The 24553-nt window shown below is 41.9% G+C and overlaps 1 protein-coding gene across 1 annotated transcript in view; it reads right to left on the reverse strand.

Moving 5' to 3' along the window:
- Positions 1–11893, reverse strand: part of LOC125451826 (angiopoietin-1-like) — a 198179-nt gene extending 186286 nt beyond the window's left edge. Inside the window, exon 1 of the mRNA XM_048529454.2 lies at positions 11274–11893. Coding sequence (XP_048385411.1) covers positions 11274–11573 — 300 coding nt within the window. The 5' untranslated portion in view covers positions 11574–11893. The remainder of the gene's footprint in view (positions 1–11273) is intronic.
- Between the last annotated feature and the right edge of the window lie 12660 nt (positions 11894–24553).

Raw genomic sequence — 24553 nt, forward strand, 5'->3', positions numbered from 1 at the left:
GTAACAGTTCCTTTGGATTATGCTGTAGCTAATGTAACCTCACTATTAAAAATGAGGTAGTAAAGAAAGCAGAGAATTATCGATTAGTTAGATATTGGTAGTAGGTAAAATGCGAGCGTCCATTATAAGGGAACGGACCATAAGGTAGCAAAGCAAAATTAGACCATTTGGCCTGAATCTGCTCTACCATTCAATCATGTCTGACATTTTTCTGAACTTCATTCTCCTACTTTCTCCCTATTACCCTTGATCCTGTTACCAATCAAGAACCTATCCATCTCTGTCGTAAATACACTCAATGACTTGGCCTCCACAGCCTTCTGTGGCAATGAGTTCCATTGATTAACCACTGTTTGGCTGAAGAAATTTCTTCTCACCTCTGTTCTAAAGGGTCATCCCTTCACTCTGAAGTTGGTCCTCAGGTCTTAGTCTCTCCTACCAGTCAGAACATCTTCTCCACATCCATTCTATCTCAGTTTTATATAATTTTCAATCAGATCCCCTCATTCTTCTTACCTCCATCGAGTACAGGCCTCAACCGCTCCTCATGTGACAAGCCCTTCATCCTCAGGGTCATTCTTGTAAACTGCCTTTGAGCCCCCTCCAATGCCAGCACATTCTTCCTTAGGTACAAGGCCCAAAACTGCTCACAATATTCCAAGTACAGCCTGACCAGAGGCTTATACAGACTCAGCAGTACATCTCCATTCTTGTATTCTAGCCCTCTTGAAATGAATACTAACAGTATATTTGTCTTTCTAACTACCAATTGAACCTGCATGTTAACTGTAAGAGAATTCTGAATTAGGACTCCCAAGTCTCTTTGAACGTCATACTTCCAAAGTGTTTCCCCATTTACAGTAGAGTCTACATCTCTACTATTTTTACCAAAGTGGGTAACCTCACAATTTCCTACATTGTATTCCATCTCTCACTTCTTTGCCCACTCTCCAAACCTGTACAAGTCCTTCAGCAACCTCCCCACTTCCTCAACACTGCCTACCCTTCCATCTATCTTTGTGTCATCTGCAAGTTTAAAAAAATGCCCACAGTTCGTTTGTCCAGATCATTAATACATATGTGAATAGTTTTGGTCCCAACATGAACTCCACTCGTAACTGGCTACCATTCCCACTCTCTGCCTTCTGCCAGTCAGCCAATACTCTATCTATGCCAGTAAAACATTTAATAGCTGAGCACTTGGAAAACAGTGATGGGATCAGTCAGCACGGATGTACGAAAGGAAAAGTATGCTTGACAAATCTACTGAAGTAGCCACTGGATGTGGTGCACTTGGACAGTGACAAGCCTTTCTACACCATCCCACGTAAGAGATTAGCATGTAAAATTAAACTGCATTGTTCTGGGGCATTTCTGAAGAAGGGTCCCTGCTCTTCTGATGTGGCCTGGCCTGCTGTGTACCTCCAGCTCCACGCTGCAGGAATAAATGGGTCATTTTCCTTTGCGTCAGCCAATGACAAGTGGAATCAGTGTTTGGATCACAGCTATTGACAATATATATTCATGATTTAAATTACGGAGCCAAATGCAATACTTCCAAGTTTGTCAATTCTATAAAGCTGGGTGGAAGGGTGAACAGCAAGGATGGTTTAGAAAAGCTTCAATGTGATTGGGGCAAGATGATAGCAGATGAAGCATGACGTGAACAAATGTGAGGTTATGCACTTTGGCTCTAAAAACAAGAAAGAAGTTTATTATCTAAATAGCAACATACTGGAACAGGTGAGATGCAACGAGACTCGGGTGTCCTTACACATCTTCCTGAAAGTAAGCATGCAGGTGTACCAATTGGTGAGGAAGGCAAATGGTATGTTGGCCCTCATTGCGACAGGATTCAGGGAGAGGAATAGGGCTGTCTTCCTGTAATCACACTGGGCCTTGGTAAGACTACGCCTGACGTATTGTGTGTAGTTTTGATCTCCTTACCTGGGGATAGCTGTACTGGCCATGGATGGCATGCAACAAAGGTTCCTAGGATGGCACGACTGATGTATGAAGAAGCTGGATCATTTACAACTATATTCACTGGGGTTTAGAAGAATGGTGGGTGGGCCTTAGTGGCAATGACAAAGAAATTTATAAAATTCTAACAGGTCTAGACAGGGTAAACACAGGAAATGCAACTAAATACATATTTTGCTTCTGTCTTCACATGACAGGGAGTCCAGAGCTAGGGGGTAACAGTCTAAGAATTCGGGGTAGACCATTTTGGACTGAGATAAGGAGACATTTCTTCTTCCAGAGAGTGGGGAGCCCGTGGAATTCTCTGCCACAGTTTCAGCCAAAACATTGAATGATTTACAAGAAGGAGTTAGATATAGTTCTTGGGGCTAAAGGGGTGAAAGGGTACCGGGAGAAAGCAGGAACAATGTAATGAGATGGATGATCAGCTACAATCATATTGAATGGTGGAGCAGGCTCAAAGGGCTGAATGGCCCGCTCCTGTTCTTATTTTCTATAATTCTATGAAACAGTGCTCTGGGATATTTCACCACAGATCAGGATGAAAGCTGGTTCCCTCAGTTCAACTTCCCACCTGAAAGATTGGACAGGGCAGCAGTTCCACAATACTGTCCTGGGACAGTTTTTGCTCAAGTCCTGCGATGGGCCTTGGATCTATCATTCTGCGTCAAAGCTAAGAGTACCCACTGAGCTACAGCGACAATGCAATTGATCCTACTATTGCAAAATCACTGCCCTTCTGCAATTCTTTCTTCATAAACTTTTAACATGTAATTAGAAATATTTGTCAAATCACATTGCAATTTTTCTCCTAACTGAAGCGTAAGTAGCAATCTTATTGTTTTAACATATCATAAGTCATTCATTACTTGTCAACAAATCCACAGAAAATTAGACCTCTAATTTCTGGCTAAAAAACGCAAGGTTACTGACCGGGACTTTGTTGGAGATTCTCTGTTGTATACACTCAGTTCTGCATGAATAAGAATGACAGAAAGAATTTCGCTCCATGCCTGCAATCAGTGCGATATTTATTGTCCAATCTTTACTCTTGCACTGTTCCACCATTATTACTGATACCTCAGGTCCTTATGCAAGCTGTCCCTCAACGATGCTGGAAGTGCCTTTTAATCACCTTGCAGAGAATTCCACGGGCTCCCCACTCTCTGGAAGAAGAAAGGTCTCCTCATCTCAGTCCAAAATGGTCTACCCAAATTCTTAGACTGTGACCCCCTAGCTCTGGACTCCCTGTCATGTGAAGACAGAAGCAACATATGTATTTAATTGTGTTTCCTGTGTTTACCCTGTCTAGACCTGTTAGAATTTTATAAATTTCTCTGTCATTGCCACTAGCTCCCACCCACCATTCTCATAACTCCCTAGTCTTTCTCATGTGAAAAGTTCAGGGAATCAAGCAAAGATCCCAGTCACGAGTTGATGTGCAATGTATGAAAGGGCCATAGGTGGATCTATTTAATAACAAATGGTGGGCATTCCATCGAGTATTTCAGTTCACAGAAGACTATATCATAGAAGAAAACTATTCAGTCCATTGTACATTTGCTAGCCCACTGAAAGTGCAATCCCATCAGAACCTCTTGCCCTGCTCTTTCTACTCAGCCCTTGCAATTTTCAGGTGGACTTTAGTTCCATGTGGTTGATCAATTTTTGTCTATTGATCTAGGTTATACATGGATGAACACTCTCAGACACATGCACAGTGATTCAGACACAGTCCCATTATGCAGGTCAAGAGCTTAATTGTAGGATTTTCAGTTTAGATTTGTTTCCTCTTTTCTTTTGTTAACTGCACTTTAAGACATGACAGAGGAAGATCCTTTATATGCTACAAGTATTATTGAGTTGGAAACCCATTGCCTTGTGAGGCTGTGGAGGTGGAGATGATCATTGACTTCAACTGGAAACTGAATGACCATGAGGAAAATGAACATACGAGTCCCTAAGGAACAGATCTGACTGGATTGCACTGAAGAGAGTCAGTATGGAATTGATGGGAAGAATGGTGTCCTTTCGTTCCTAGCTGGCACTAATCAGAGAATTGAACACAGATAAGAATTCCTATTAGTATCAAATTGTTGGCCTTTGCAGAGGCACTGACTCACCTGAGCACACTCCTAATTCAGATTTCCAAGACTTGCTAGATCTTTCACCTGAGGTACAATAGCTCATCCACAACACATAAGTAATAGTGAAGTAGAGAAATACTTGTAAGGAAGATGCCAGATTTTCATACGTACAACATGTCACATCTTAGCAAATGGGTAAGGCCAGCCCAGTGATAATAAATCAGGAAAGTGTGGGCAGGGGTTATCAACTGATCAGCGGGACTCAGTATCTGTTTCGGATTTTACAGCTTCCAAGGCTGAAATGGAGTATCTCACAACATGCCCTGATATTTAGACTTCACCCTTAACCTTGAAGATTTTTTACCCTGTAATTTACAGTGAGCCTGAGCTGATGATTAATTTAAAGAATACAACATCTAAACACCTTGTCAATTTGACAGTTCCTTTTTAAAATTACTTTTGGCAGGTCATTGTGATAATTTTAGTAGGTCTTCTTGACAGTTATAATAGGTATCTCTTGACAATTTTGACAAATGATTTGAATCAGTTTTTGACAATTCTAATGAGCTTGACAGTTAATAAGATTATCTAATATTTAATAATATTCATTCCAAAAAATCCTTTATTGTGCCCAAAGGGTGTCTTCCTCTAATCTGGGAGCAATGTACCCTGAAGGTCACCTGACTTCCTAAAAGATGTCCAGGACCACATGCAAAAAGAGTACTATTCCTCTCCAAAATACTTCTCTGGCTGTCTAATGAAAACCCAAAGCTCAGACCTACTGTTAAAGTTCTGGACTAAAGTGAAGGCAGCCTGTAATTCAAATGATCAGCTGTATCCATGAACCATACACGTGTGAAGCCTGACCCAATGCTACTCCTGCCCCTGAAAAGACGTGAAGTGCCATGTTCAAGGACAGGACTTAAAATTTCAGGGCTCACTCAGCATTTCGCTATGATGGAGTGCTTTCCCATCACGGTGAAAATCCAGGCCTAGGAGACAGAGACAGGGAGGAAAAGGAAGAAAGAAAATTTCTGAAGGGCCCCGACCCGAAACATCAACTTTCCTGCTAATCTGATACTGCCTGGCCTGCTGTGTTCCTCCAGCTCTACACTTTGTTATCTCTGACTCCAGCATCTGCAATTCTTGCTTTCTCTAAGAAAAATTCATGTTTTTAAAACCTTAAACAATAACACACTACTTGAAGAAATGAGGCTGAATTACTTAAATCATTGCCTTTCCAGGCCATAGAAATTCATTGACATTACATTAACAATTAACTTTCCGCAGTGAATTTAATGGGAAGTCAATGTGTCAATCCAGCAAGCTCTTAAAAATAATGGGAAAGCTGCGGATGAGTCTAGTAGTGTGAAATAAATGATAAAGTGGCTTAAATTGACCCATCAGTTCTAGAGATTTGCAGTTTACAGCATAGCTCTTCATCTTCTACCTCACTGGCTATTTGTACATTAATAACATTAAGCATTGTTAATACTCCAACAAGATTCAGTCCCAGCAGTGTAAAACAATTTGGGTCATTTAGAACTGGTCTATCCATCCACTGTAAAATTTTGCTGTTGGAATGTATAATTTTAAAAGCCTCACATTACAAGCCCCTAGAGATAAGCTGCGAAAACTGCTGAAATGTCAAAGGTGGGATAGATTTGATTTAAGACTATTTGAGATTTGGTACAATGCTCAAGTTTATGTTTGGTCTGGCAAAAAGGTCTGTATCTTGCTGTCCCTCCTTTAGCAGGTAGCTGATCCCAGCTTGGGTATCTCGGTTTCACCAGTGAATGGCAGGAACACACCACTTTAATAAGACAATTATGTTGAACAATCACACCCAAGGGGAATGATCGAGGGCTGAAAAAAAGCACCTGCCATAGAATTGTAAGAGTAACTGCACAGGAACTCCCTCAGCTCCAATAATTATTAAAGAGAACTGTTTCAAATAGTTCTACAAATGCGCGCACACACACACACACACACACACACACACACACACACACACACACACACACACACACACACACACAAAGTATAATATTGAAACGTTTTAATTGACTGCAACACCCAAATTTTAGGGCCAAAGCTTGCGTGAAGTAGTCTTACCTTTCTTTAATCATAATAGATGAGCTCTAAATTCAAAGCTATCCCTCTTGCTTTTTGTTACCCACCCTAATCAATCATATCAGTATTTTAAACATTTTCAATCCTAGCAGCCCCACAATAGACACCTAACTTCGTCTGTTTTGTACTTCAGTTCCTTCATTAAGGTTAAAGTCCAACATTCCACTTTCCAATTATTTTGTCTATCTATGTACACCAGCTTGACATGTCATGTATACTTGATAATATATACTTTTAAAAATTAAAGCACAGATGACCTTTGGCCCTTTACTGGCCAGTATATAACTAACCAAATTATCCCATTTTTCAACATTTGACCTTTAGCCACATAAATCATAAAAATGCAGCACCCAAACATCTTTGTTCCTTCACATCATCAATTCTCTCCCAATAATAAGACAAATTTGTAATTTGTTTTCCCGGATCTGTGGATGATTTAGCACTTGCCCATACTGGACTTCACTTGCCCCAGATTCGCCCAGGCAATGCAGCTGATTTTCAATGTAAATTATCGCTGTTAAGTAATCAATGTAAGAACAATTAGGAGGATGAAAATATCACTTAGAATCGCCCGAATAATAGCTAACTCACTCTTACTCTGTCTATCCCTTTGTAACTTTTTGCTCCAAATTATCCAACTTACTTCATGTCATTTGCAAACCTGGAGAAAGAACTCTTGATTCCTCCCTGCCAATCACATACATGGTGAAAAACTGAGGGCCCAGTACACATCCCTGGAGATAATCACACATCACATCCCATCCATCAGAATAAATTTTCTTTATCACTATCCTCTGTCGCCTGCAAATTCTCAAAGATGTCATAAGGCTACTTCCAATTTAATGAGTTTTTACTTCTGCAATAATCTGGCATGCAAAATGACATATTGTTTTTGAAAGCCCATCCAGACACTATCCATTGGCACTCCCCTATTCACCATGCTAATGACCTCTTCAAAAATATTCGTTTTGGCTAGGCAGACACTATTTTTCACAAATCCATGCTGAATCTCTGAACAAGTCCTATTAATCCATTTGATCACTCACATTGTCCAGAAACTTAACGAGAGCTGACATTATACTGACATGTCTGTAATTACCCACAATCTCTCTCTGGCTCTGGAGTTGGGATTGACTTGAACTTTAGGGCCCTTCTTTTATTCACATCTATGCCCCCTATCCACCCAGCTGCTGCTTTTCACCAGTGGGCAACTGATCAGGGAGAGAGAGGCAGTCAAGCCCTCGGACTAAAGGGATCACCTGGCCACATACTACCAAGGTTTGGGATTGGTTTAAAATCTGAATCAGTGCCCTGCCACCCTGAGTTGTTATTAGAGCTTCAGACTTAGACACCAGCTCATAAGGGCTAGTTATTCAATGTGATGGGCACTGCCAGTTTTTGTACTGGCATTACAAACAATTCCATGAAATTGGCAGCACTGAAACAGATCATACAGCCTTAGTGCTTCTTGCAGAAGTTTATACACTGCAGGAGATCCCCCTTTACAGCATTTCTTAACAGTCCTTTCTCCTTCTTCTGTTTTTCCTGCTTCCCCTTCAATTTAAGTATGAATTATATTGTATAATTCATATTTACGCTCTCTTTGGTAGCAGGTTCTACAATCTTACCCCACTCTGGGTAAAGAGTATCTACTTTAATGACTGTCTTATATTGATGATGCTCTATTGTGGACTCCCATGGAAGTGGAATCATTTTCTCTGCATCCACTTTATTGAACAGCATTCATAATCTTTAAGTTTATCTACTGCATTAGTCTTCAGTCTTCACTCTTCCAGAAAATAGAGTCCTGGTATGTATAATCTTTCCAGTTCTCACACCATCCTTGCCAATCTCTTTTGCACTTTCTCTATGGCCTCTATCTGGAAAATACAGGACATGTGCAATACTCATGAACAGTGAATGTTTACATAGTTCAAAAGGAGGCTCTGAGAAGCAAAAATTAGTCTGACGCTGGCTGTAAATGGATAAGATTGGATTTGGACAGTTCGAGTTTCCTAGAAAGACTCAGCTGGTTGAATGTTTCTTCTGACTTTAATTTTTCCATGTACAGAACTACCAAAAAGCAAACGGACTTTAGGTTAACACAGTAGGGCAGCTGGAAGAGGTGCCCATAAAAAACAATGAGCTAGATAGCCTTCCATCTTGATTGCCCAAAGTCTGAGTGACCCCAGCAGCACATTTTCAGTTATAGACACTCGGTTATATGGAAAGTGTGATAGTAAGAGACAAGTGCATTTTAAGTCATTTTTACCGCTGCAGTAACAGTTCTAGAATTCAAGCAAGTTAACAGAACAGCTCTTCCAAAAAGCGTGTATAATCAGGACTTGTACCATTTGGTCACTGGTATACAGCCAACATATAATTGTGTCACAAATGTTGCTTTTTGCTATGATGAGCGTATTCAATTTAGCCTCATGTTTATAGACTTATTTATACACAGAGCAGCCTTTCCACTTACCAGATTGAAGAATAACTGTTGAAGGCTGAATAGATCTCCCTTGCCTGTCCTAAACATTCAACAGTTTTTGTAACAGTGCGGCTGTGGACTAATTACAACAGAGCCAAAATCCATTTGTGGCAGGTCCAGTCAATTACAACTGTTAAACTTGTTGTCAGAGAGGGGGATGGGGTGAGGGGTCTGGAATAAATAGGGAGGCGGACCGAAGATGGAGAGAAAAGAAGATAGGTGGAGAGGAGAGTATAGGTGGGGAGGTAGGGAGGGGATAGGTCAGTCCAGGGAAGACAGACAGGTCAAGGAGGTGGGATGAGGTTAGTAGGTAGGAGATGGAGGTGCGGCTTGGGGTGGGAGGAAGGGATGGGTGAGAGGAAGAACAGGTTAGGGAGGCAGAGACAGGTTGGACTGGTTTTGGGATGCAGTGGGTGGAGGGGAAGAACTGGGCTGGTTGTGTGGTGCCGTCAGGGGAGGGGACGAACTGGGCTGGTTTTGGGATGCGGTGGGGGAAGGGGAGATTTTGAAGCTGGTGAAGTCCACATTGATACCATTGGGCTGCAGGGTTCCCAAGCGGAATATGAGTTGCTGTTCCTGCAACATTCGGGTGGCATCATTGTGGCACTGCAGGAGGCCCATGATGCACATGTCATCTAAAGAATGGGAGGGGGAGTGGAATCCCCCTCTCTGATGAAGGGTCAAGGCCCGAAACGTCAGCTTTTGTGCTCCTGAGATGCTGCTGGACCTGCTGTGTTCATCCAGCCTCACATTTTATTATCTTGGATTCTCCAGCATCTGCAGTTCCCATTATCACTGTTAAACTTGTTAGTTCAGTTAAGGAAAAGCTTCACCTTAACACCAGGGAATATGGAAAGATGCAGAATATACATCCAACATTTAACACAAACTGCACACAGCTTTACAATCAAAGCAGAACATTGTGGAGACAACGTTGACTTTGTGTGATCTGGACCATAATGAATTGGTAGCCTCCTTTCTCATCTCACCTCAACTTTATTTCCATTATTGTGATTGAAATGAGACATAGAGCAAAACTGTACAGGAGGCTATTTGGTCTATCATGTTTATGCCAGCTCTCCACTAGGCCAACTCCACAAACCCCATTCCCCAACTTTTTCCTCATAGCCCTGCAAATATATTGCCTTTGGAAGCTTCTCAAGTTTCCTTTTGAAAGCCATAACTAAATCAGTCTCTACCATTCTCTCAGACAATACATTCCGGATCATAACCATTTACATTCTTGCACAAGGTCAAAATGACCACCTCCATTAACTTGAGCAGGTAACTCAAAGCATGCTGCTTCATAATATCACTAAGCTGCACAAGTTATTTAAACATCATTCATTCATAAACCGTAAAATCATGCACAGCCCAACTTTCACAATCACACAAAACATATTGCATATGTGACTGAACAGAAACAATACATTTATAAAAATATCATGCCACGTAGTGTAAGCATGAAGTACAATATCTAAAAATCTGCGATACATAAAATGTATCCAGTACATCTAATATGTACAGCACATAAAATATATTCTAGTATATACAACAACATGCTGCATTTGGCTTGAGATAACTCTATTAGACCAGCTTTGAGGATATCCCTGGATCATTGCAGTTTTGTAAATGCAGTACAGCCTATGATCAGCTTGAGCTTCTGACTAACATCAGCAATTCTCGTGAAGATTCACCAATCTAACTGGGCATCCAGTATCATTGAATAAAACTGCCACTGTGAGTTAAGCTGAAATTCAAGCTATTTGCCAGCAAAATTTGAAGCTCAACTGATGTGACCAAATGTTAAACCATTGTGGGGAGCCACATTGATATATACATTGTATAGAGGATTGCTTTTCACTTGTCACATGAAGATTATTCAACACAACAGTAAATAGTATTAACGTATCACCTTTGACATAGCAAAACATCCCAACGCACTCTATAGGAGCAATTATCAAACAAACAAATCATACCAAGTCACATAAAGAGATATCAGAACAGAGGATCTAAAACGTGGTCAAAAAAAGACGATTTGAGGAGTATCTTAAAGAAAGAGAGAATAATGGACAGGCAAATAGGTTTAAGGAGGGAATTCCAGAGTTTACAGCCCAGAGATGAACGCACATCTACTAACGGTGGAGCAATGGAAACCAAGAATAATTAATAGGTTAGATCTAGAGCAGCACAGATATCTCAGAGGGTCATGGGCTTGGAGGAGGTCATTGAGGCTGCGAAGGGATTTGCAAAACCAGAATAAGAACTTTAAATTTTAGTCCTTGCTGGCCCTGCTTAGGTCAGTGACTACAGGGGGTAATGGGTGAACAGAACTCGCTGTGAGTTGGAACATGGCAGCAGAGCGTGGATGAGCTAAAATTTATGAAGGGTGGAACATGAGGGACTGGTCAAGAGACCATTGGAATAGTCGCCTGGAGTCCAGCAAAAACATGAATACTGGAGTGAGTTCTACCATGTTTGGTTGTGATGCTGTAGTCTGGTACCCAATGTGAGTTGAAGCATTGACAGCTTAACGTTCGGGAACTGACAATGCAAGAAAGGAAAACAGAACAAGCTCCTACCTTGCGTAGCCACTGGGTATTGTTGTCCGATCTGCTCTCCAGCTGCTGCAGCTTCTGCGAGGGCCACTCCTGGTCTTCTAGGGGTGCGTCCCGTTGTAGGGAATTGCTGCTGGGCTGTTCCGGAGACCCGCGGCAGCCCCCCTCCGGTTCAGGCAGGACAAAGGTGTAGCTGCAGGCTCCGTGCTGAACCTTACCGAGCCTCCTGCGGCCTCCCTCCGTCCCTCTTGCTTGCCCACTGCAACCAGCATGTGCCAGGGCAGCACATAGCAAGGCCACTGAGAGAGAATCCATCGCCCACATTCCGTGTGCTATCACTCCTTCTTTTAGCCTTTCTGGAAGTAATAGGCAATTATAACCTCTTCAATGCTGCAAACAGCTTGAACTTTCAATGGGGGAGTGCAGGTGATTTCAAAAAGAAGTTTTATTCTGAAGTAAGGAGGATCAAAACTTTGTTTATTCCTTCCCACTGTCTCTCTCTCTCACACACACACACACACGGTGAGTTACCCACTTCAGCACCAACCTATTACTGAAAGCACTCGGCTGTTTCTCAGTCTGTTGTAGAGTGAAGTTCTTCAGCCTGTGCACTGAGCTCTGGACTGTATACTCCTCACTGAATACTGACTTGAAGAGCACAGCGTCAGTTCAGACTGCAGGGAGGCGTGCAAAGACTTTGACAGGAATGTATACGCCACTATGCTAAGGATGTCTGATACCTCAGTTGCACAGGGATCATCTTACACACAAAAAAAACAGCGTCCATCCAGCTTCGAGCATGTGGAGCAGTCCAGGCACACGCCCCCTCCCTCCCGACCCGACTATCGTCCTTATCTGCTTCAGTCCACCTTTCGGTTCCCTTTTGACAAGCCACCAGTGAAATCTGCTCGAGTTTTCTTTGGCTGCGAAGAAGCCGAGAATCCGGGGTCTCTCTTCAGAAGCTGGCGACCACAACTTGCTGATATAATGTTGTAGCGAACTGCAAAGTTACTGGAGGCAATTAGAATAAATTACATGGCTCTCTGAACTGTTCAGTACCCAGCTGTTTTAATAAAAGCAGAGCACAGTCGGAGATTACGGTGAATTCCGTATTGTTTCGCTGCCTTCCTCTGGTTTTGAATCGCTGCCAATTGCTGACAGGCTTGTCAACTTCTGCTTTTTACACTTGCGGATCTGTAGTTTAATCTTTTTCACTCTCTCTGTCCTGCCCACATATTCTGTGGTGATCTCTCCCACTCTCTCTCGCTAACTTTCTGTCATAATCTCTCTCCCAGCGTCTCTCTCAGATCTCAGTGTGTCTCTGAAACAGTATCACTTTTCTCATCTCTCACATGCTCCAATTCTTTTTCATTCTCAATTTCACATTCTGTCACTTCTCTCTGTCCCTCCAATATTCGATCTTTCCAACACTTATTTTTCAATTTCTTATCCTTGTTCTCTCATTCTCTCTCCCTTGCACTTGTTAATTCTTTCTCTCTCTCATTATCTTCCATTCTTTCTAATATGTTCTGTCTTTTCAATTCTAACACAGGCCCTTCTCTTTTCCACTTGCTTTTGCATTCTCTCTCTCATCGTGTTCCATTCTCTCCCCAATTCCTACTCTTATGTATGCCCACTCATTCACTTTCTCAATTCTTTCCTGGCTTCAGGATGGGCTGATGGACTGGTGGCTCAGTGGTTAGCACTACTGCCTCAGTAGCGTCAGGAACTTGATTTCAGTTCCACCCTCAGGCAGCTGTCTGTGTGGAGTTTGCATATTCTCCCCATGTCTGCATGGGTTTCCAGCTGCAGTCCAAAGATGTGCAAACTAGATAGATTGGCCATGCTAAATTGCCTGTAGTGTTCAGGGATGTGTACATTAGGAGGGTGGGGTGCTCTGAGGGTCAGTGTGGACTTGTTGGGCTGAAGGGCCTGTTTCCACACTTGTAGGATTTTATGATAATTTGTTTTTCTTTCACTCATTATCTCCATCACATTCTCTCTCATTCTCTGTTTTCCTATCACATTCTTGCTCTCATTTCCATTCCCTCTAATTCTCTCTTACAATCTGTCTCTTTCACATTCTATCACTTTTTCTCACTCTTTCCCACATCCTCTATCATTTTGTTTCACATTCATTTGTTCACCATCATCAATCAGATCTATTAGATTATATTTCACGGCTACAGGTTCACAACTACGGGGATAATATCTCAGTACAAAGCATCTAAAGGCCTCCAGTGTTGTTTGTGATGATCTGTACAATGAAGCTTCTTGTTCTGGGATACACAGACTGCGTACCTGCAGAGTCATTATGTCAAGCATTTTATTGCAATTGAGAAGACTAGAGATAATCTCATAAGGTCATAAGGTCTGACCTACTGGTCAATGTCTATAGATTTTCAAATTGTTTAGAAGATAGTAGGAACAGCAGATGCTGGACAATCTGAGATAACAAGGTATAGAGCTGGATGAACACAACAGGCCAAGCAGCATCAGAGGAGCAAGAAGGCAAATTCTGATGAAGGCTCTAGGCCGAAAACATCAGCTTTCCTGCTCCTCTGATGCTGCTTGGCCTGTTGTGTTCATCCAGCTGTACACCGTGTTATTTTAAATTGTTTAAAAGCACTTGACTTTTTTATATTGTAGCAGTCATGATAGCTCATGAACTATTTCCTCTACATTTGATTGTGTTGAGAGTGAGTCTGCTCACCTTTCAGCCCTGCTAACTGAATACAAATTCAGCCCAGGTAAAATCCTATAACAAAAGTTACTATCCATGAGGATCTCTGTAAGTTTGGTCTCTTTCTGTTGAATCTCTCTGAGCCATCTAAAAAAGTTTACAAACACTGTATTACTATTACTAAGATGCAATTATCTTTTTGTCTTCATTCATGGAATACAGGTACTGCTGGCTGGCCCAGCATTTATTGCCGATTCCCATTACCTGTGGAAGGTGGTGGTGAGCTGCTTTCTTGAATTGCCATAGTCCTTGGGGTGTAGAGGCACCAAAAGAGCTGTAAAGAACAGAGTTTCAAGAATTTGAGCCAGTGACAGAGAAGGAGCAACAATATGGTTTCAAGCCACCATAGTGTATAGTTTGGAGGGAAACTTGCAGATGCTGGCATTGCAGATCGTAGACATTGTGGAATTGTAAGGTGCTGTCACAGGCATCTGAGAGACGCACTGTGGGGCATCTTGTAGATGGTGCACATTGCTCTCAATGTGCCTCTATGGTGAATGGAGTGAATTCTCAAGGTGGTGAATGTGTTATCAATCAAGTGGGCTGCTTTGTCCTAGATGATGTCAAATGTCTTGTGCTGTTGGATCTGTGCTCACCCAGGCAAGTAGATAGCATTCTGTCATACATCTGACTTGTGGCTTATACCTGGTGTACAGACTATTTCTGTATTTCTAACCTCTGATCTACTCTTGCGGTCACAGTTTTTGGTTGGATAGTCCAGTTCAGTTTCTGATCAGTGGTAATCCCCAGGATTTTGGCAGAGACGGAAATGCCATTGAACATAAAGGGGTGATGGTTAGATTCTCTCTTGTTGGAAATGGTCATTCCCTGGCACTTGTAAAGCATGAATGTTAATTGTCACATTCCAGCACAGGCCTAGATGTTATCCAGGTCTTGCTGTACATGTACATGGACATGAAAATTATGCAATTATCAGCAAACATCTCCATTTCTGACCTTATGATGGAAGAAAAATTGTTGAAGTAATTTAAGATGTTTGAGCCTATAGAGATGTCCTGAAGCTGAGATAACTAACTTTGAACAGCCACAACCATCCGTTGTGCCAGATCTGACTCCAGCCAGCTAAGAACCCCTGATTGCCAGTTTTGCTTGAGATTCTTGTTGCCACGCCCGGTCAAATGCTACCTTGATGTCAAGGGCTCCTTCTCTCATCTCATCTCTAGAATTCAATTCTGTTGTCCAGTTCCAAGGCTATAATGAGATCAGGAAGTGAGTGGCCCTGGTGAAGCCAAATCTGAGCATCAGTGAGGAGTCCTTGCTAGGCTGTTTGACAGCTTCAAGCATTACTTTGATCGAGGGTAGATTGAGGGGAGGTAAATGGCCAAGTTGGACTTGACCTGTTTTTTTTGTCTGTGGAGGACATATCTGTCCAATTACAACATCCTCTTGCAAATGCCTGTGTTGTAACTACACAGAACAGCCTGGCTAAGGGAATGGCTTGTTCTGGAGGCACAAAAAAAGCAACTCAGCCTGAATGGATTAATGTTGGTGTTTATCCTGCACAGAATCCTCCTTCATCACACCTTTTGAACATATTCTTCAATCTCTCTGTCCTTCATGGATTTATGTAACTTCCCCTTAAAAGGATCAACATTATTCACCTCAACCTGTAGTTTTAAGTTTCACATTCTCCTCACTCTCAGGTGAAGAAGTTTCTCCTGAATTCCTGCATTTGCAGTCTGTTATGTTTAAAGCCTCTGATTTTGGTCTCACCCACAAGTCGAAACATTTTCTCTACAGTACTTGACAAAACACCTTTCATAATGTGATCCGAAATGTTCTACCTGAAAACAAGGTAGAACCTGAATCAAGAAATAATTTGAAAAGGGATTTGGACAGCAATTCAAGCCCGAGGAGCTGAGACAAAGGCATATATGTAGAATTATCCATGACTGTTCCTTAAAAGTGCCAACAGAGCGAAATGGGCTGCATGATCTCCTGTGTAAGACTGCAGGATTCTAAATCTTAAAGAACGCCATTGAGTCATCCCTCAGACTTCTCTTTCCTGTAGAAGACTGCCCCAATCTGTTCTGGTAATACTATGTAAATCTATTTTCCACCTCAGTATCCTTTGCGTCATATGGAGGTTGTTCACAGCAATTAATTTTGTTATGTAAGTAAGCAGCTCTAATCAATAGACAAAATCTTGCAAACAGTAATTAACAAAATCATGGAAGCAGGCCATTTGGCCTATTGAATCTACACCGACCCTCTGAAGAGCAGCCCATACAGATCCACCATCTACCCTATCCTTATAACCCCTGGTGGAAAGAAACAATTTGCTTTTTCATAGTACTATTCACTTTGTCTTGGAGATGCAGAGGTTAATTATCCCACTCTCTGCTGTCTATCTCCAGCCAACTCAATGCAGAAACTTGCCCAGATCCAAACCAGACTGGTGTTACTATGACTCAGTGCATACCACCTTCTCCTCAAATCAGGAGGTTGTGTTTCTGAAGAAGTCATATTGAACTTGAACTATTTGGTTTTCTTCTCTCTCTCTACAGATGTTGAGTTACTGCTGAACTGCCACTGTACAACAATGGTTGAAGCAGTGAATGTTTAAGATGGTGGATGTGGTGCAAATTGAGGAGGCAGCTCTGTCATTGCTAAACACATGCCACTATAAAAGGAAATCTGGTCCTTATTGTATTGCTAGCCATCTGAGAATGTCAGAGCTTGCTGTGCGCAATTTGGCTGCTGCACTTTCTACATTAACATGTTCAGAAATACATCATTGGCAGTCAATTGCTCTGGGTCATGCTGAGATTGCAAAATACACTATAGGATGCAAGTTCTTTTCTCTCTCTGCCTCACTGACAATTAGAAATGATGAACCCTCTATATTGTTGTTTGGAAGTGATTTATGTAAATACATAGTCCTGTAAAGTCTTTGCATGGCTGTGATGTACATTACTTTAAGGGGACTGACTTAGGTCTGGCCTTGCTGGCATTTTCAGGTTGTGTGGAATGTATCTTACTCTAAGCACCTGCAATGGTAGGCATAATATGGGACAGCAGGGTGGCTCAGTGGTTAGCACTGTTGCCCCACAGTGCTAGGGAGCTGGGTTCAATTCCAATCTCTGGAAACTGCCTATGTGGAATTGCACATTCTCTGTGTGCCTGCATGTGTCCCCTCTGGGTGGTCCATTTTCCTCCCACAGTCCAAAGATATGTGGGTTGGCCATGCTAAATTGCCCTATGTGCAGGTTAGGTGGTTAGTCATAGGAAATCCAGGGATAAGCTGGTGGTGTTTGGGTGGGATGCCCTTTAGAGGATCAGTGTAGACTTGATGGGCTGGATTACCTGCTTCCACGGTGTAGGGGTTCTATGATTATGACCACACAATTCAATCTGTCTGGGCTAAAGTAGAAAATACAGCTGGAACTGACACCAAAGCCAGCAGCAGTCTTCATAAAACTACCAGTAAGTCACAGCACAATGCTACCTGCTTTGCTTCAACCTTTAAATTCTCTCACTGATCTTTTATGTGACTGTAACAATTTAAGTAACGCACTGGAAAATTGATGACAATAAATGATTGAACAAATATGATCAGAAGCATTAATTGGGAGCAAACGTTTCAGGACTACAGAGAAAAAAAAGGGAGCTAGGACTATTTGTGGATCTTTGTCAAAGAGCTAACTCAGTTATGATGGACTGAATGGTCTCTGTCTGTGCGATATTCCCTCTGGTTGCGCTGTGTGTTGATCAAAGTTTGGGCTGTTGGCCAAAAATTCCTGTTAGCCACTGAAATGAGAATCAGAGCCATGTGTATTTATCAATTTCCCTTCAATAATTAAGGAAAAGTCTTCATACGATAAGTAGTCAGGATCTGAAATGTACTGTATAAGAATGTGGTGGAGGCAGATTCAATCATTGCTTTCAAAAGGGAACTGCATAAGCATCTGCGGAGGAAGGAATTTGTGGACCTCAGGGTAAGGGAATGATCATGTGACTTGCATAAGGTTAGATGAACATGGTGGGCTATATGGCCTCCTTCTATGCTGGAGCCATTCTTCGATTCCATGATAATATTTACTAATTTAAATGTATACACAATTGGTTAAATTAGATATTATAATTTATATTGAAATGTTTATTACTTCTCTTGAGCAAATTGCATGGTTGAGAAATAAAAGCCTTGGTCAGATGATGCAGCAAGTTGGTGCAGTCTCACAGACTGAGTCTGCACCAGTGATGCAGACAGTTCAATTTCCTGCTGTCCATACAATCACATTTTGTTTGATGAATCCACCAACAGGTTAGGGGATCTCCAGTTCCCCTGGATAGCCCCAAAGCCTTCAGGAGTTGCAGTTTAATCTCTCAGAGTTTGCTGAAATTAAGACCCAAGTGGAAAATCATCAAGGAATTTAAACAAATTGTAAACTTGTTTTCATTTTCACTCAACACCTTAATTAATTATAAAAATATCAGCAAAGAGTCTTAATAAAGAAGCTGCTTGACCAAGCGATAAAAAATGATATTTCTTCCCACTGGAAAAGGAAACAATTACAAAGGGTAGAGCTGTAAGTGTTTAAAGTTTTTGCGATGACTTGTAGCTCAGCTTGTGGAATGGGTTATTGATTTGTTTGCCGAGCTGGTAGGATGATTTGCAGACATTTCATCACCATACTAGGTAACATCATCAGTGTGCCTCCAAGGAAGTGCTGTTGGTCTATCCTGGTCATTATTTATGTAGGTCCCGTCTGCTGTGGTGGTTGACCTCATTTCCGGTTCTGTTTCATGGTGATTAATATGTGGGATCTATTTCCACATGTTTGTTGATAGCGTTCCAAGTTGAGCACCAGGCATCAAGGAAATCCGGTGCATGTCTTTGGTTGACTTGACCTAGGATGGTTACATTGTCCCAGTTGAATTGGCGGCCTTCTTTGTCCAAGTGTGTGGAAGTGAGTGATATTTGGTCATGTCTCTTGGTAGCTAGTTGGTGCTCATGTGCCCTGATAGCTAGTTTTCTCCCGGTCTGTCTGATTTGGCAGTGCTTAAATGGGATTTTATATTTAATGTTGGTCTTGTTAGTTGTGGGTATGGGATCCTTTGTTCTTGTCAGTAGTTGTCATAGTGTAGTTGTGGGCTTGTGTACTACCACGTTTCCTAGTATTGGGAGTAGTTTGGTGGTCATCTCTGATACGTTCTTGATGTATGGCAGGGTGACTAGTGTAATCGGGCGTGCTGTGTCTTCAATGGAACACCCATGGGATCACCCATATCAGGACCACACCTGAAGCAGTAATGCAAAGTCTAGAATGGACAGATTTTCCCACTATCCAGCCAAAACTGTAGGTCCTCTGTGTGGATGTCATTATCTAGCACTCAAACTGGAGGAAATCCATCAACTCATCAACAATACCCTCACAAGCATATAATTCACCAGGGAAGAGGAGAACAACAACTGACTCCCATTCCTGGACATAATGGTCAAACAAAGGACAAAAGGTGAGCTCCAGACCAGCGCATACAGGAAAGCTATCCAAAGGGATCAAATACTTGACTACAACAGCAATCATACCAATGCCCACAAATGGAGCAGCAGAACTCTGTTCAAAAGAGCCATAACACACTGCAGCACCCCGGACCTGTGCATTGCTGAACAAGAACACCTTCACAGCTTCTTTAAAAACAATAACTACCTAAAAAGCATCGTCAGTGGTACTTACTCAACAGGCAGCAACAAAAAGACAGCAAGCTCAAATAATCTAGTCACCCCGCCATACATCATGAATGTATCAGAGATGACCACCAAACATTCCCACCACTAGAAAACCCACACTACTGCAATTACTAATGAGAACAAAGGATCCTATATCTACAGCTAACGGGACCAACGTTATTTATAAAATCCCATGTAAGAACTGCCACAAACACTACATCAGACAGACCAGGAGAAAACTAGCTATCAGGGTCCATGAGCACCAACTAGCTACCAAGAGACATGACCAACTATCACTCATTTCCGTACACTCAGACAAAGAAGGCCACCAATTCTGTTGGGACAAAGTAACCACCCTAGGACAAGCCAACCAAAGGCATGCATGGGAATTCCTAGAGGACTGGTAATCAACGCAGAACTCCATCAACAAACATGTGGAAATAGACCCCATATACCAACCACTAAAAAGCAGAACTAGAAATGAGGTCAACCACCACATCAGACAGGACCCACGTAAATAACAAACGGGACAGACCAACAGCGCTTCATTGGAGGCACACTGATGATATTACCCAGCATGGTGATGAAATGTCTGCAAACCAACCTACCAGCTCGGTGAACAAATCCACAACCCCAGTAGAGGTGTAGGATGAATTGGATAGCTCTGTCCTGGTATGGACACAATGGGCTGAATGGGTTCCTTCTGTGCTGGAAATTAAGGGAAGACATTGGCCCAGTGGTATTATCGCTGGACTGTTAATCCAGGTAAAGCTCTGGGGACCTGGAATTGAATTCTACCGCGGCAGCTGGTGGAATTTAAATTCAATAAATATCTGGAATTAAGAGTCTAATGATGACCATGAATCCATTGTCGATTGTCAGGAAACCCATCTGGTTCACTAACATCCTTCAGGGAGAGAAACTGCCATCCTTACCTGATCTGGTCTACATGTGATTCCAGACCCACAGCAATGTGGTTGACTCATAAGTGCCTTCTGGGCAATTAGGGATGGGCAAAAAATGCTGGCCTAGCCAGTGATGCCCTCATCCCATGAGTGAATATAAAAAAAACTTCAGATTCTACAAGTCTTCAGCACATCGACAGCTGTAGTTCAAGCGTTCTGTGTAAGTCAGTCACCAGGTTAATTACTGCTGTACGAACTCTGATTTTATAGACAGAGTTATAGTCATTTGCAGAGATTGCTTATGTGTTGCTGCAGCTAGCAGCTCCAGTGTACAACTGCTCAAAACAGAATAGCTCACTCTCATTTAAATCTCTGTTCCTTCAGCTTTTTTTTCCTCATGCACCACTAAGTTGCTTTAATTCAGATATCTGAATTCCAAACAAAAGACCAGGAAAGTACAGGCAAGGAAGGAGACTAAGGTAGACTGACACAGAGAGAAACAGAGAAGGAGACAGGGAAGTATGGAGACAAAGTACGGAGAGCGACAGCAAAGAGAGAGCGAGAGAGAGAAAGAGAGACAACAGAGAGACACAGGAAGAGTCAAGGGGAGAGACAGAGACAGAGGCAGATAGAAAGAGATAGAGAGAGAATGTCAAAGGGACACAGAGGGAGGGAAAGATGGAGAAAGAGAAAGCTAGAAAGAGAGAAAGACAGAAAAGAAATAAGTAAAATTAAGGACAGATTCAGAGAGAGCGAGTGAGAGAGAGACACACAGATTAAAACAAAAGGCTTGGGGCATAACAAGATCTGAAAAGATTCAAAACAAATTGTAACACATAATGTTTTACTTTATCCAAAAAGGAAGTCAGGACTGACATTCACCATTGGAGAGGTAGCTGAACAAAAGATAGTGGAAGAGAATATCAGAATGTGGTGATCCTTCCCCACGCCATCCACCTCCCTTTAATCTCCCAAGTGTTCTAAATGAAATTTGGGTCGCTTCAATTTCAAAATGTGCTAAGAAACCAATTCGAGAATTTGCCTTTTTGCTCAACCAATACAAATAAGCCTTCTAGTCAGAAAGTGTGATTGATAACACTTCAGGTAGCCAGGAAACATTATCTTGTATGCTGGAAAGATAAATGAGTGAAAATTCATTTATAACAGCAGATAGATGCAAAACCATGACTCAAATAACTAATTCAAATTTGCCACCAATGTGGATGGAATGTTAGCCACACACTGACCCAGACATGCCACAGTTCACCTCTTGAAATATCTCATTCAGGGAATTTCTGGTCTTCTATGTCATTCACTCTAAGTTTTTTTTCAGGCAAAGACCAAGCATTCATTTTCTGGTTAAAGTTTTATTTCATGCATCCATGCGCCATAAAATTTAATTAAATTCCTGACTGACTTTCCTTTACGTACAAAATACTATTGAAAAACTAAAAAATAAACTTAAATAAAAGTTAAATTAAAATTAATACTTAAAAATTAAAGCGATTAACTAATAACTCACATGAATGCCTTGTTACCTTTGACTCCTAGGTATTTGCACCGTATTACCAGAAATAAAGACTAACAATCCTCACAAGGACTCCCCCTTTCCATAAACGATGGGTAAATAAAATGTTTAATCACAAAGTGCTTGCAATTCTCTAGCACTTTTCATGAACTTTTACAGTAATGAAGCACTTTTTGAAGGTTACCCATTTTTGTGAAGCAGGAAACACAGCTCTCAATTTACACACAGCAAAATCTCACGGGAAATGGTCAGATTATTCGTTTTATTGTAAATTGAGCGATAATTATTAAGTAGGAGACCGAGGATGACTGCAGCCTGCTCTTCTTCTCTGTCAGCTCAGTACTGACCCTAGATAACAAAGTGTGAAGCTGGACGAACACAGCAGGCCAAACAGCATTTCAGGAGCACAAAAGCTGACGTTTCGGGCCTAGACCCTTCATCAGAAAAGCTTTTCTCGGATTCTCCAGCATCTGCAGTTCCCATTATCTCAGTACTGGCCCTGTGCACGCATCCCTCCCCCCCCAAAAAAAAACTGTACCACTATCCCTTAGTACAAATCTGCTCTCTGTGCATCATTCTCTCAGTTCTAACAATGCAACACACCCTCAGCCCCAAACTCTGACTGTGCAGCACACCCTCAATACTGACTCCCTGAAAGTGCAGCACTCCCTTAGAACTGAACCTATGACAGTGCAGCACTCCCTCAGTACTAACTCTCTGACAGCAACTCACTCAGCAATGACCTATGACAGTTCAGCACTCCTATATTACTGACTCTCTAGTACTGACTGCTTCTGTTGTTCAGTACTAGCAGTTGACAATGTGGTGCGCCTTCATAGCTGACCCTCACCACTAACTGTCTTACCATGCAATGCTCCCTCAGTATTGGCCCTTTCAAAAGTGCCATGCACCTGCAGTACTGACCCTCCTACATTGTGACACTGTACTGCACCAAGGTGTGAGCCTAGGCTACATGCTGAAAACTCTGCAGTGGAGTGTTTGACTCAGAGAGTGCACTACTGCATTGCTTAATATGACAGTATCTTTCTTGCTTTGTGTCCAAGTCAAAAAAGAATGATCACTCCAATTGCAGATTTCTGCAAATTATTGACGGTGGGAGAGGGGATGGGACGGGTCTATCGATTGAACTGATTGAATAGTCCCCATAAACAATAAGAAGTGTTTGATTAAGTGCTAGACGAGCTGGTGAGGACTCAAAATACAACAATGAACCATGATTTCATCCTGGCTGTCTCTACCACAAGGATTAACATTTAACTGGAAACAAGCATCACACTGTCAGGAACTAAACAACACTTAATTGGATCCCACAGAGAATCTGTGGTTTACACTTCATAACATGGCTCAATACAGACAAAACATTAAGCAGACTTAACAGCATGAGCCTACAGGTCCTGATGGGATGTGTGTATTCGTTGTGTCACTGAATTGGCAGAACTAATATATCATCATTACTAATGTCCCGATAAGGCTATGTTGGTGGCATTTTTTTGTTTCTCAGTCATGCTGGTTTCACTCTGGAGGAAGAGGACTTTGAAGTTTCTGCAGCCCAGGCTCACACCTCCGAGGATGTTCCTGAGCTGTCTCACCTCCATGAAGTCGTTTGATTTGAATTGATTGCTCAGGAGAGGAAAACAGGACAGTAACCTCAGACCAACTATGAGACCATTCAGCCCCTCCAGCTCATTCTACCGTTCAATGACACAACACCAGGTTACGGTCCAACTTGTGTTTACAAATAAATCTGTCGGACTATAACCTGGTGTTATGTGATTTCTGACCTTGTCCACCCCAGTACAACACCAGCACCTCCACATCATGGCTAACATTCAATGAGATTAAAGTTGACGTTCAACTTGCATCTATATCTCCAGATCTCTTAATACCATTGGGCACATTTCAAAATAAGAAAGAGTTCTACCAATGATTGGGATGAACTTAATATCCTCCTCCATGGTGAAAATAAAGGAGGCACCTGGTCACCACTGCTCTCATGGAAGAGATATCACCTTGAGAACAATGTGATGGCTAACAGGCGTGGGAGAACTGGTCAGCTTTATTAGAGATAACAAAGTGTGGAGCTGATTGAGCACAGCAGGCCAAGCAGCATCTTAGGAGCACAAAAGCTGATGTTTCTGGCCTAGACCCTTCATCAGATGAAGGCTCAAGGCCCGAAACCTCAGCTTTGTTATCTCGGATTCTCCAGCATCTGCAGTTCCTATTATCTCTGGTCAGATTTATTGTCCAGATACAATGTTCTAAGGAAATGAAACACCAATAACAAACCCAAGTCTTTCTTTTATTTAAAATGAATAGTATTTTCATCAATGTTGAGTTCTCAGCATCAAGCCATGAGTGAAAGATGGCAGTTTACAGCCTGACCATTGGCAATTCTCTGACAGCTGTGCTTGCAAC

This window comes from Stegostoma tigrinum, chromosome 5 (genome assembly GCF_030684315.1).
Source record: "Stegostoma tigrinum isolate sSteTig4 chromosome 5, sSteTig4.hap1, whole genome shotgun sequence".
Classification (NCBI taxonomy): domain Eukaryota; kingdom Metazoa; phylum Chordata; class Chondrichthyes; order Orectolobiformes; family Stegostomatidae; genus Stegostoma; species Stegostoma tigrinum.